General features: G+C 35.1%; 2 protein-coding genes across 5 annotated transcripts in view; both read right to left on the bottom strand.

Moving 5' to 3' along the window:
• Positions 1 to 3,834: 3,834 nt before the first annotated feature.
• On the bottom strand, positions 3,835 to 5,172 carry LOC136972027 (uncharacterized). Of its 2 annotated transcripts, XM_067266895.1 has the most exons (3): positions 4,535 to 5,172; positions 4,213 to 4,299; positions 3,835 to 4,122 (listed from the first exon to the last, which is right to left on the bottom strand). In XM_067266895.1, the coding sequence occupies exons 1-3, from the start codon at positions 4,717 to 4,719 to the stop codon at positions 3,849 to 3,851; spliced, it is 546 nt and encodes a 181-aa protein (XP_067122996.1). In that variant the 5' UTR covers positions 4,720 to 5,172; the 3' UTR covers positions 3,835 to 3,848. The 2 variants fall into 2 exon arrangements, 1 of the variants encoding a protein (XP_067122996.1); XR_010880410.1 differs by lacking the exon at positions 4,535 to 5,172 and having other exon boundaries at positions 3,835 to 4,120; positions 4,213 to 4,366.
• A 5,767-nt stretch (positions 5,173 to 10,939) lies between these two features.
• The window catches only part of LOC136968921 (nucleosome assembly protein 1-like 1-B), a 63,996-nt gene continuing 61,898 nt past the window's right edge, over positions 10,940 to 13,037 (bottom strand). For all 3 annotated transcript variants that reach the window (XM_067263150.1, XM_067263024.1, XM_067263079.1), the window contains one exon: positions 10,940 to 11,576. In XM_067263150.1, the coding sequence (XP_067119251.1) occupies positions 11,517 to 11,576 (60 nt within the window). In that variant the 3' untranslated portion in view covers positions 10,940 to 11,516. The remainder of the gene's footprint in view (positions 11,577 to 13,037) is intronic.

The raw sequence follows: 13,037 nt of genomic DNA, 5'->3' as shown, positions 1-13,037 counted from the left end.
AACTTAATAGATAAGATTTGGCAGAACTATTTTGTAAGCAAATAAACGTATTATGTATTGGTTACATGCAATCTGATTTTAAGCTACATAAATAGTAAAGAGCGGCCTTAATAGCTTAAGCCACTGGTTCTCAAACTTATTTCGACCACCGCCCACTTTGAGATTAAAAAAATTCCTAGTGCCCCCATATTTTTTAACTTGCCTTTTTACATTACCATCTGTTGCGTATCTTAAAAACAGTTGCAAATATAATGTTTAAACATGCATTATTATATGCATGTTTAAACATTAGGATAGGATAGATAGGGTGTGATCTATAGCCTATTTCTGAGATCAAAGAATGTTTCAATGAGAGGAAATAAAACTCATACTTAATCATATTTAGAAGTATTTTTATTAACATTAAAAGAAGGCTTTGAATTTAAAACGTATCTAATGTGAAGGATGAATCTGATGTATTTCGACCAGTTTGTTAATATCATGGTCGAATTCATTTAAAATCAGCCGTAAGTTCAGTAACTTGCAGCCGATTTCTGTTTTTAGTTAGCAACGTTGCTACAGCACCAAATCCACGTTCACACAAATACGACGATGGGAATGCTATCAGAAATCGTTGAACAACTGACCATAACTCAGGATACAGTTGAGAGATTTGCTTCTGCAGCCAAAATTCTTGGTAGCCATTCTTGAACTTAATTTTGACGTTCGGTCGGTAACGATTGTCGAAAAACAAAGTTTTCTCTTAGCCTGGTACCCACATGCGGCAACGGACGACGGAAACCGTCAACGGAAACGGTTGCCGTTCCGTCGTCTATCCGTATCGCGTGTACTCACATGCGGCAAATACTCTACAATTGAAACGCGCGCCCTCTGCCCGCTGTAAATATAAATAGCTACCGAGAGTAGACGAAAATGGCGCCGACGAAAACTTTGTTGTTATACCAGTTAAACTTTTTAAGTTTACTGACAGTCTTATCCCAGATAAAAAAGCCACAGAAGCGAAGATTTTGGGTACGAAAAATATTTCGATATCGTTCGAAATTAGGAATTTCGAATACTTTGGTACCCGAGTTAAGATTTAACGATCCCGAATACTTCATGCAGTAAGTACAGTACATCTATTTGACATGATATTTAATTCGGATAGTAATACTATATAGCGAATAAATGAAATATATTTTATTTAAATGTAGGTTTCTCCGAATGCCCATCGAGACATTCGCGAAGTTATTGGGATTAATTGAACCTGATATAACCAAACAAAATACCCGATGGCGTGATGCTATATCAGCTCACGATCGACTTTGTTTAACATTAAGGTAAAATGAATTATTTCAGACTACAAGTAGTAATCAATCCTATTATAATCATCTCGATGTTGTCACCTTCATATTTTAAAGCTGGACTTTTAGTTTTGGAAGAATATTTAAAAACATTTTTATGGAGAAAATGCATTATTATTGACATTTACAGCCTATTAGTTTTATATATTCTAATATTTTGTATTAAAAAAACAAAATACGAATTATAATTTATAATAAAAAAGGAAATGGATAAAATAATAACATTTAAATTTTATCATGTACAGCAATATAAATGGTTATTTATTTCTAAATACAACAAGTTAATTGAATGTGACAAAATGGAGATGATAATATGATGAATTTTGTATACCTTTCATCATATTTAAACTTTACTTAAAATTCTAGGTTTCTTGCTACTGGAGAAACTTTTCGAAGTTTGAGTTATACTTTTCGAGTTGGAAGAACTACAGTAACTAAAATAGTGAGAGAGACCTGTTTTGCTATTTGGAAAAGATTGAAAGGAACATACATGAAAGTTCCTCAGACAGAAGAGGAATGGCAAAACATTGCTGAGGGATTCTTCGAACGTTGGCAACTGCCCAATTGCTGTGGCAGTATTGATGGTAAACATATTGTTTTGCAGTGTCCTGCAAATACTGGATCTCTAAATTACAATTATAAAGGGAGATTTAGTAAAATATTAATGGCTGTTGCAGATGCCCACTACAAATTCATTTATATAGATTTTGGACATTATGGAAGTGAGAGTGATGGAGGAGTTTTTCAGAAATGTACATTTGGCAAAAAAATAATAAATCAGACGATTAATCTTCCCAAAGATGCTAATTTGCCAAATTCTGATGTATCTTTTCCTTATTACTTTGTGGCTGATGAAGCATTCCCCTTACGGAGAAATATAATGAGACCTTACCCTCGTAAATCTCATTTTCATCACGCAGAGCGTATTTTTAATTATCGTTTAAGTCGAGCTCGGCGTGTTGTTGAAAATGCATTTGGAATTTTGGCATCACGCTTTAGAATATTTTTACGATCATTGAATTTTGATGAAAATGTAACATTGCCAAAGATTGTTGCTGCTTCCCTTGTGTTACATAATTTTTTATTAACCGAAAGCAGCACAACATACTGTCCGACGGGTTTTGTCGACACAGAGGATTCGGGTCATTCGGTCAACCTGGGACAATGGCGTGATGAGCAAAAACATTTACATAAATGTGGTAGGCAAGGATCTAACACATATAGCTGTGACGCAAAAGTGTTACGTGACAAACTTGCCCAATATTTATGTACTGAAGGTGTCGTAGCATGGCAAGATAGCTGCATATATCGAGGCCTTTGTTAAATTTTTATAATGTAAAAATATTTGTAAAAATTTTGTATATATAAAAGTAATGGTTTATAAACATGATTTATTTTAAAAGTATGCTAAATGATTTACTTATTGTGTTGTTCATGTATTTCTTTTTTCAAACATAAATAATTCAGTGTTTTCAATACCTCATGTCTATCTTTATTTGACAATTCCTGTAATATTATATGAAGGTTATCACAAAATCTGTTCTTTTTTATAGGAACTTTCATCAGTTCCTTTGATATATTGCTAAATATTTCTGTATAGTTTAAATTAATTAATATGGTCTAAGTATCCAATAATAATAATGAAATCATATCAAATTAGAAGTTTAATAAAGCCTATAATTCAGTTATTCTAATTTACAAGCTTACTAAATATCGAGCAGACAAAAAAAACATATTTATTGTTTGGTTTGGTGTTCCAGCAAGGAGCTACTCAATGGTTATCTAAATCTAAATAGATGTAGATCATGTGCATTTTATAAGAATTTTTAACTTTTTTAAAGATAGAGACTGATTTGTTACCATCAGATTTGTTTAAAATGTTATATTAAAAAATGCAAACTAATTCTAGTAAGTTTGATGTAAGTTTGAAGTAAGTTTAATTCTAGTGAGTTTGATGAAAATATGAGCTCTCAATTAATCCAGATCTTATGGATGTAATTGAGTAGTTTATGGCAACTTTAGGTATGCTTTTTTTCAGGATAGTTATCCTTTGAAGAATGTTTTTTCATGATCATTCTGCAATTCTTTTAGTTTAAATAACCAAAAGTATAATTATATTTGTTTCAAGAATTTTAATTAATACTTTTTTAAATTGTATGAAGGTGAGTCAAAAAGTAAGTTTCATTTGTACCAAAAGTAAGTGTGAAACATACAGGTCAATTAGTGATATTGATAATTTTACAAAAAGGTTCTTTTATCTGAGGTAATTTTTCCATATTTTTCTCACATTTGAATTATTCCTCCTTGTCTATTACATTTGTACAAAATAAGTAGACATAATACAAATATGTACAAAAATATTGAAAAAGCATGTAACAAATTTCCTGAATATATTCTGAAGATGCTGTGGACTGGCTGTTTATATCAAGGGTTATATTCCTGTTAAGAAAATTTATAGTGTAAAAATGAAAAATAAATGATAACATTTTGTATATATAAAATTTTTTATTCTTTCAAATATTCTTCTTTTTCTTCTATTTCCAGCATCATAAATTCAATATTTTTTATTACATGATGCCTGTCTTTTTTGTTTAAATTCCGAAGTCTGACATTTAGACTTTTACAAAAAAAGTCTATTCTGTCTTCTTCTTTAGTTTCGGTTAGAAGTTTGGATGTTTCATTGAAGGTTTTCAATGCAACATCCAACATGTCTTCACTTTTTTTCGATGTTTTCTGCTTTTTTTTACAGGGGCTTTCAGGCATCTCAGATGTCTCATCTCTATAATATAATATAATATAATCTCAGCAGTTGTTATTATCTATTACAATTATTTGTTATAAATTTAAAATATTGTACAATTTCACTTACATTTCACAAAAAGATTCTGTTGTATCAGAAATGTTGATACCTGCACTCTCAATCTGTTGGCTGATTGGTTCGTCATTTCCTATAGTGCTGTTAAAATAATTTGACATCATTATTTCTTGATAAATGATTACTACACTAAAATTTTATTTAATGGTTTTTTTAAGTAATGCACTATTTTAATATTTTAAAAAAATCACTGATTATTCAAATCTATGTTTGAACTAAGAAATTAAAATACTAACCATTGCAAACTACTACTATTATCAGTTTTATTAATATCTTAAATAAATTATAAATTAATTGTAACTTATAATCATCATACCTGTCTGCCTGTAGTACAACAGATCCGAGAAATCCATCAATGTACTTAAATAAACTCCAATTCGTGAAGTATACTTCCGAAGTACTTGCGCCACTCACGTGGCTCTCGCGCATTTTTCTCCTCTCCTTTGTATATCTATCTCTAAGGTTTTTCCACCTTTTTTCGGCATCATCCCCTAACAACATTCGGTAAATTTAATAAAATTAGTAATTACATTAGTAAATTTAAAATATAAAAATTATAAAACGTGTTATAGTTTCGAACTAATGTTAAATCAGTACTCACCGCTAATTCCGAACTGCTCACCAATTGCAGTCCATATTGTTTTTTTTAATGTTGTATCTTTGAAATCTGTACATTTTTTGTCATACAGACACGGATATTTTCGAACTGTTTCAATAAAATATTCGTTATTAAACATGACACGCTGTCTCTTCGTACTGACCGCCATAGTTTGAACGACCATGTGATCTCTATGACGACATTGCTAAACGGTTTTCCTATTGGTCTAATTTTTACCGTGCCGTTTTCCGTCGCGGCAAAAGTTGAAAATTTTCAACTTCGTATTCCGTCGACGTCGACGGCAAAAGTGACGTCATTTTGCCGTTCCGTCGACCGTTTCCGTCGTCCGTTGCCGCATGTGGGTACCAGGCTTATAAGTTGTTCTTCTAACTGGGATGATCCTGCTGTGTTGACATTTGAAAAAGGATCCAACACCCAGTCTGGTATGTCCATGTTTAAAATGTCTTGGAATCGTTCCTTAAAATCATCGTAGAGGTTCTCCAAATGCTGACAGTAAATGAGCAAGTCATCGTTACTGGAGGATACTGCTGATAAATTGCAGAAGTTATTAAATTCATGTCTGCCGATATTCCTTTTGTAGAGTAGCAGTTTGGCTACGAAAGCAGCAACGATATTTTTTGTTTTAATTAAGTTTAAGTCGTCGCCTTGAAGCTGGAGATTCACATCATTAAACAATTTATACAGGTCTGTCAAGTACGCTGTAAGGTATGGAATCGCCAAGACGCGCGATTTCCACCTGTTTGTTATAACGAACTGTCATAACGGAAAAGTCGTTAGGATCGGCCGGTAGAAACGACCGTTGGGAACTTCCGTGGGAAGAACCGTTAAGTTTCAAATCGTCGACCATCGGACGATTGGCCGGCGGGAAGTGACCGTTGGCAGCCGTTGCGGGAACATTCAAATTTGATTGGAGCAGGGTTCGAACACCGTCGACTATTTAAGCTCGGATCAAAGTTCGTAACGGGATCGTGTGATCGTATCGGAGGTGATCGGATCGGATCGGATCAAGGGAGATCGTCGTTATCGAGGTGCTAACTAACTCTCTCGTTGGAAGTTACGTGTTTGTGTACGAACTTGTTCCTGACTCGGAGGTTTTGTTAATTACAAGTCTGTTTGTTCGTAAGGAGTTCTTTCGACGAATTTGTACGGGAATAGTCGGTTGTTGTTCAGACTAGTGTTTGTGCCTGATTAATCGTAACTCTAATTTGGATTATTTTGTACATTTACTGTAAATATAAAATTTGTGTTTTTCGTCAAACCGGCAGAGAGAGGTTATTTTGAACATTACTTACGCAATGTCATTCTTTGATGTGATGAGGTTGCTACGCAATTCTGTATCTTTGTTTTCCAGGAACTCTATCACGGAGTCAAACAGATTGTAAAATCGAGTCAGACAAGTACATGTACATTTTGATAGCCAGCGCACTTCAGTGTGAAGCAGCAAGTGGTTGAAATCTTCATCATTGGCAATACAAAGCTGACTAAATAATCTGTCATTTAATGAGCTGCTTTTGATTTTATTAACTGCTCTGATAACATATTGTAGTGATGTATGCAAGCGTTCACTCAGATTTTTCGCAACCAAATGCTGGCGATGAATGACACAATGTACAGCAAGCACGTCTGGAACTTTATTTTTTAAGTACGCTATGAAGCCTTTATAACGCCCTGTCATAGCCGGAGCACCATCTGTAGCAGCTGACATAATATTATTGAAAGGAATTTCCTTTTCATCAAAAAACTTTTCCAATGTATTAAATATGGTTTCTCCCTTTGTGTCTGTTTCTAAATTTCTAGCAAATAATAGTTCTTGACATATTTTTTCATCTTTGATAAACCTCACGTATGACAATAACAATGCTTCATTAGTTGATAATGTGGACTCATCCAACTGAATTGAAAATTGACAAGTCTTAAGATGACTGCACAATGATTCTTCAATGTTTTTAGCCATCTCATCAATTCGTTTTTGCACAGAACTATTGCTTAAAAGAATTTTTCGGATAATATCTGCCGCTGGTTTATGGAGCATAGTAGTTAATACTTCTTTTACTGCCGGTAAAATTAAATCCTCCCCTATAGTATGTGGTTTTCCGCTTTTAGCAATTAACAATGAGATGTACGAAGCACGAAATCCGTCATTGTCTTGCTCATGTTTATAAGCTGCTGAAAAAAGTTTCGATATAGTTGGCTGAACTGTGTGCTTCTTTTCCAGGTCTTGAAAATAGGTCGCATCTTTGTCTTTCTTATCCGAGTGCACTTTATTTAAATGATCTTGTAGCCTAGATGGCTTCATCGCTTCGTTCGAAAACGTTTTTTGGCAAATAAGGCACATTGGCGATAATGGATTTGTAGGATTTTGGATAAGTCCGTATTTAATATAGTCCACACTGTATTGTCGCCTCTTCTTCTTTGCTTCCGACATAGTTTAGACGTGAGTAAAATATTCGCTTGAAAACCTGCTACCGATATGATGCTGCGATACGCGCTAAAATGCTAATGAAAATAAAATGAACAATCACTGCCTTTATATAGATTGGAAATATAACACCCACCGACAGGAACAAGATAAACTTGCAACCACTTGCTTACCTCGTGTGAGTAACCGAATTCGTACTGAGCAAGTTAGAACAGGTAATATAATCATGTCAGTTCACGCAAGGTTGTAGAAATCGCGTTGTTTAGGCCTAAATAATCTTGTTTATCGTCTGTTTCATATATTTTCGTTCGGATGGTGTCGACTTAAAAATTTTTAATTAATGCTTTTTTTCCCCTTAATTAATTTTTTTCTGATAATTTTTTATTTCATTTTTAGCATATTTATGCAATAATGTTACTATAATAAGTTCATTCATGCTATAATATAAGTCAACGTGTTAGAAATATTCAGGTTGTGATCTTCAATAAAAAATTAAAAAAATATAGAATGTCAGCATTTTATATATATTATAGTCAGATTTTTATAGATAGAATTTGTCTGCCATCGCCCCTCTAGATTTCCTTAATGCCCCCTAATTTTCTTTGAGCCTTCTACTGCCCCCCTGAAAGCCTCCAGTACCCACAAGGGGGCGTTATCGCTCACTTTGAGAAACGCTGGCTTAAGCGAACCTCTGTGTCCGATCTTTCCTAGTGGCTTGCCCCCGTACATCATACTTTTCCTTTAACAAATAAAGTCGTGCCAGTCATCTAAAACTGCTTTCGGGGGAAAAACAGTTTAATTGAAATAACGTGACCCGGTTTGCATCGTTTCGTATATAGTTAATCGGGGTCTTATGCACCTTAGGTTTCCATATCTGGTCTAAAATCTCATCTAACTCCGTTCTCGAGATTAAGGAATGACAGACGGACGGACGACAGTACAAATTTTTCAATTTGCAGCCCAATATATTAACTAATGCATTACCTATATTTCGTACAAGTATAATCATAATGGCATTTCGACAGAACGTTTATTTATACAAATTTTCTTTGCGCATCAATTTCAGCATTTTATCAGTTGGTCTAAAATTACCGTATAGCAGTTAGTTTCGAAAAGTATGGAAAATTGTGCCTTATAATCGAGAATATACAATAGTAGCCAAAAAGTCCCAAAATTTAGTAGCCCTCTAGCAGAGAGGGAAAAAATATCAACGAGGCGATACGTATAAAAATGGTGATTGCGAATTGGAATTTTTCAATAATTAATGGTTGTTTCGGGAGTAAGGAGTATTTTTGAAATTATCGCATAGGCATTATCGTATATCGTACGGCGCTGAAATAATCGTACACGTATAATTGTCGTACAGATAGCAACATCTGTACAATTATCAGATTCAGCAACGCATTGCTTAACTTTTCGGTAATATTTAAAATTCTGGTGGCACCATCTGTTACGATATTTCATTTAAAAACTGTTAGGCTTTTTTCCATTTTATAATAATTAAAAATGTAAATTTACAGGGTAGGGGTGAGTTTTACAAGAAATTGTAAATGCTAATAAAGAGTAAAATCTTCATTAAGTTCGTCCTGACTCGTTGGAAATCTTCCATTTCGCTTAGTGTGTAGGCACGTAGGGCAGCGATTGCCTGACTAATACTACGTTCGCACACAGTCCACGACTCACTTCGATCTCGATTTACCTACAATCTGGATTGTGACTGTCGCCAGTCGAACGTCGTGCTGTTCGCACAGGCAGTCCGCTTGAGAAGAACCCGGCTATTACACGCGATAAAACTGGCATAACTACTCGGTAAGTCACAAACACCAACAAACAAAATGGAAGTTTTGGTTAGAAATACCGTACTTTTTCTTGTCATATATATAATAATAGACAAATGTCATCGTCTCTCCAAATACAGTAACTTTTTTCTCTATCGATAGCCCGACAGATGTTCCGTAGTCATCTCGTATTTTCTCGCGCGCGTGGGCTTGTGGGATCTCTCTTACGACTGGATCTAGTTTCTAGAACTCTTTCGAGTCGATCGCGATTGAACCTCGTTTCAGTCGAGATTGAAACGGTCGAGGGAGGTCGCCGACCTTGGTCACAATCTAGGTTGAAATGCTCTGTGCGAACAGGGTATGAGAATCGTGGGGTGACAGCGCTAAGTGGGGAGCCGGCATTACGCCAAACGAAAGGGATTTCCAATGAATTGTGGGAATTTTTTTAAATGGCGGCAAAACTTAAGTTTTGTTTTTAAATTTAATTTTGTATTTAAACTATTTTATTTTTAAAATCTAATATTTGCTATTTTTGCACCTTTTCAAAATTTCCACACCGTGCCGTACGTAATGCTAAGGACGATGGGTAACAATACGTCACTTAAGCTGTGAATTAAGGATGCGGCACGTCAATCGGCCACGATGGAATGGCAGGACGAAAATGTCGTTCCGAAGTACTCGAGATTTTCCTGCGCGTGCAGGGAAATGGCTAAGGTAATCGAATCGCTTGGAAATCGCGCCGGGCAGAGCCAGCACGAGAGGAAAACAAACGCGTACTTCCGGCGCTTAATTATATAAACTAACACAAAAGTCGGCCGGTCTCGACATGTCGGAACGTAAAATTTTTCACAGTAGTGGCCAGGAGTTATTTACTCCTTTGCCACCGGAGGTCGGAAACGTCGACCCAATTGCGTAAACTCTTCGGACGAAGCGACGTCACTCCGATAATAAATGGGAAAAACCAGCACGGTTACAGAAAAAGGCTGAGAGCTTTACGCCATAAACCCATGTTGCTCAAATTATTTTAAGTGCGAGGACTTTACGGCACGAGGCACATTTCTTCATCTAGAACAGCGATTCCCAAACTTTTTCCCTTGTGTGATGCTTGGAAATATCTGTCTCCCTAGCCGTACAGTGTTCTCGACGTCCGAAAACAATTAAACGCAAGGTTTTCTTCTTACTCGTTTTAACGAAGGAAAAGGTCGTCGGTGATCCATCACCGTCCGTTGCTTCCTAGATTTACTCGCCGCCCACGAGACGATAGTTGAACCCATCTAGAACTTTCCGTAGTTGTCCCTGTAATGTTACTATATTCGTGAGTCTCTCTCATTGTCAAATCCACTTCCCGTATTCTTATGCCATCATTTCGAAATTTTCTTTACTTTGGTGGAACTAGTCGGAAAACCTATCTATGGATTTCAAATATTTTCGTCATAGATAACTTTGTAAGAGACTAGATTTCGCGATAACTATACTCACCCGATGGCTCGCGGTAAGTGGTGCCAGGTAATAACTCATAGACAATACGCCAAATTTAGAGAAATTATATTATACTCTATTTGTAAATCATTAGGCCTGTATTAATAGATGAATGTTATGGCAAATTCGGACCGCGGCCGTTCCAAGAGTACGAGTAAAAATTTAAGGGTTAGCCCGAAAACGATTAAACATTTAGCAACCAGTTATCGCGTGACTTTTCGTCTTCGTTTATGGAAGTAAACCGGTAGAAACTTCATTTTTAAAATCGATACGCGCACACTTAGGCAAAGATAAGAGAAATGACACACGTAGGAAGGCGGGCGGTCCACCCGGCGGACACTTGGACCAGAATAATAAATGCCAGGTTTAAAATTCAAATGCATTTTAATACAGTTTATAATAATTATAAAAATTAGACAAACGGAGTAACTATTTATTGTTTATTTAGACAAGTGATGCAACCATCGAAAATAACTGTAAAAAAATTATAAAACAGTAGCCACAAATGAAAACAATATGATAATCGGATGAAAAATAAGCACGCTCGTTTCGAATCATTGCACCGATCGATTCCGTGAAGACTTTGGTAGAACGACACAGTTTATACACGAGTTCGGCAAACACCTTTGGTTACTTTCGAACGGAAACAATTTATATTGTACAATTAACATCGAAGTCCAACGGTCGAAATTTTTCCATGCAGTGATAAAAAGAAATCTTTTTTCGTTTTGCTACATGCGGAGTATAAAAAGTTCCTCGGAGAAATTTTTCCTTTAATTTATTATTAAACTCTGAATTGGGAAAAAGCTACTATGCGTTCTTCAAACAACATTTCGACATTTCCACATGGCACTGTAACCGAGTACCGACCTATGGATCGGCGCAGTTAGCGTGGAAACGATTAAAGGCCCCAGAGCTGTTTATGCGGAGAAGGCATCACCAAAGCTCACAGAGGAACTGGTGCTCAGCTGACGGCCACTGTTAACTTTAAGAAGGGATTAACCTATTGTTGCTTACATTCCGGAGGTGGTTGCTGTTGAGACTTCTTCCCAGATTTCACAGCCTGTAAAAGAAAACACGTTTAAATACTCCCTTCGCTTTCGTTTTAGCCGGCCGTTTCGACCTTTATTCGCGCAATACCGTTCGATACTTAAGTATCCGTTGCGAGAAAAGGATTTCATCGATAAACCCCAAAAGGAGGATTTGTGTCTGAAGTCAGCATTTCCTTCTTAGTCAAAATGTAATTTATTTTGAACAAACCCATGTCGAAATGTGACCTAAATTGTAGGTTGACCACTGAAAAATTAGTTTGAACTATCCCTTAATCTTTAAAGTGCATGGAACTACATTTCACAGAATCTGATGCACGTTGGAGAATCTCTAGTACAATATGAATGGTTGTAATTATATTTAATAGCAAAACGTTTATTTCATAAAAATTAAACTTATCAAATTAAAAATCATATTTCAAAATAAATTTCGTAAGATTGATTTCTTACAAAACATTATGCACTACGGAATGAATTTTAAACCTAAACAGTTTTCTAACTCCAATATAAACACAAAGTAAAAATTTCAAATTAATGAATATTTAAAACTCAAAAAGTGATCAAATCAGAGAAAGTAATCCACTGAATCACTCTTTATAATCTGAAAAACCAAACCTTATTACTTCCAATTTAATAATAATAATAAATATTAAGGTTATAAAATGGAAGTTAACTAATTTTACGCAACATTCTAAAGTGTGGTAAGGGGGCCTTGTGAGACTCTATATACAGTGTTGTCATGATTAAGAAAAATTACTTAATAAATTTCACTTTAAAATGGATAATGTGGGCTTTGAAAAGGATGTGGCATAAGTTGTCAAATCCTATGCCACATCCTTTTCAAGCTAAGAGATCTGTTGTATGGTTTGTTGTAACCAATATCGCATTAATTAATTATTGAATGCATTATTAACGTCAGAACAGTTTTTGTTATTGTTTAAAATGTTATGGAAACAAAATAAATTCATTAATAGCTAAAATAATAAAAATATTTGCAACTAAATGTCCCAGAACTACCATATTTACAGAATTATAAAAATTCTATCAGATTGTAAAGGTGAAATTTAGACATTGACTTTTCTTCTATAAATGACTGAAAAAATGTTCTAGAACATTCAATGTGGGTATACGAGTAGAGTGAATAGAGTAATCGGGAGACATTTCGTCATATACTTAGTTGCCGATACATCTATTTCCAACAAACTACCAATGATACAAAACTTTTGAAAAACCACATTTGCGAGCAGTTGCTCTATCACTTTAAAACTGGCTGCGATGCAATGAAGGCTCGCAATCTAGTCTAAGGCATTTTGCTAGGATGTGGTTGATGGAAGAATCTGCTGTAACTGGTTCAAGAAATTCGGAGATGGATATTTCTTGCTTTGAGTGATTCTACCACCGATGATGTTCTCCTGATAGATCATCATCCATGGTTAATTACCAGAAAATTATCACAACTTCAGTAATAGCATACA

The sequence above is a fragment of the Centruroides vittatus genome, unplaced genomic scaffold (genome assembly GCF_030686945.1).
Source record: "Centruroides vittatus isolate TY-2023 unplaced genomic scaffold, ASM3068694v2 contig_10, whole genome shotgun sequence".
Classification (NCBI taxonomy): domain Eukaryota; kingdom Metazoa; phylum Arthropoda; class Arachnida; order Scorpiones; family Buthidae; genus Centruroides; species Centruroides vittatus.
Note: the sequence above shows the minus strand (reverse complement) of the source record. Positions and strands in the feature narration are given on the sequence as shown.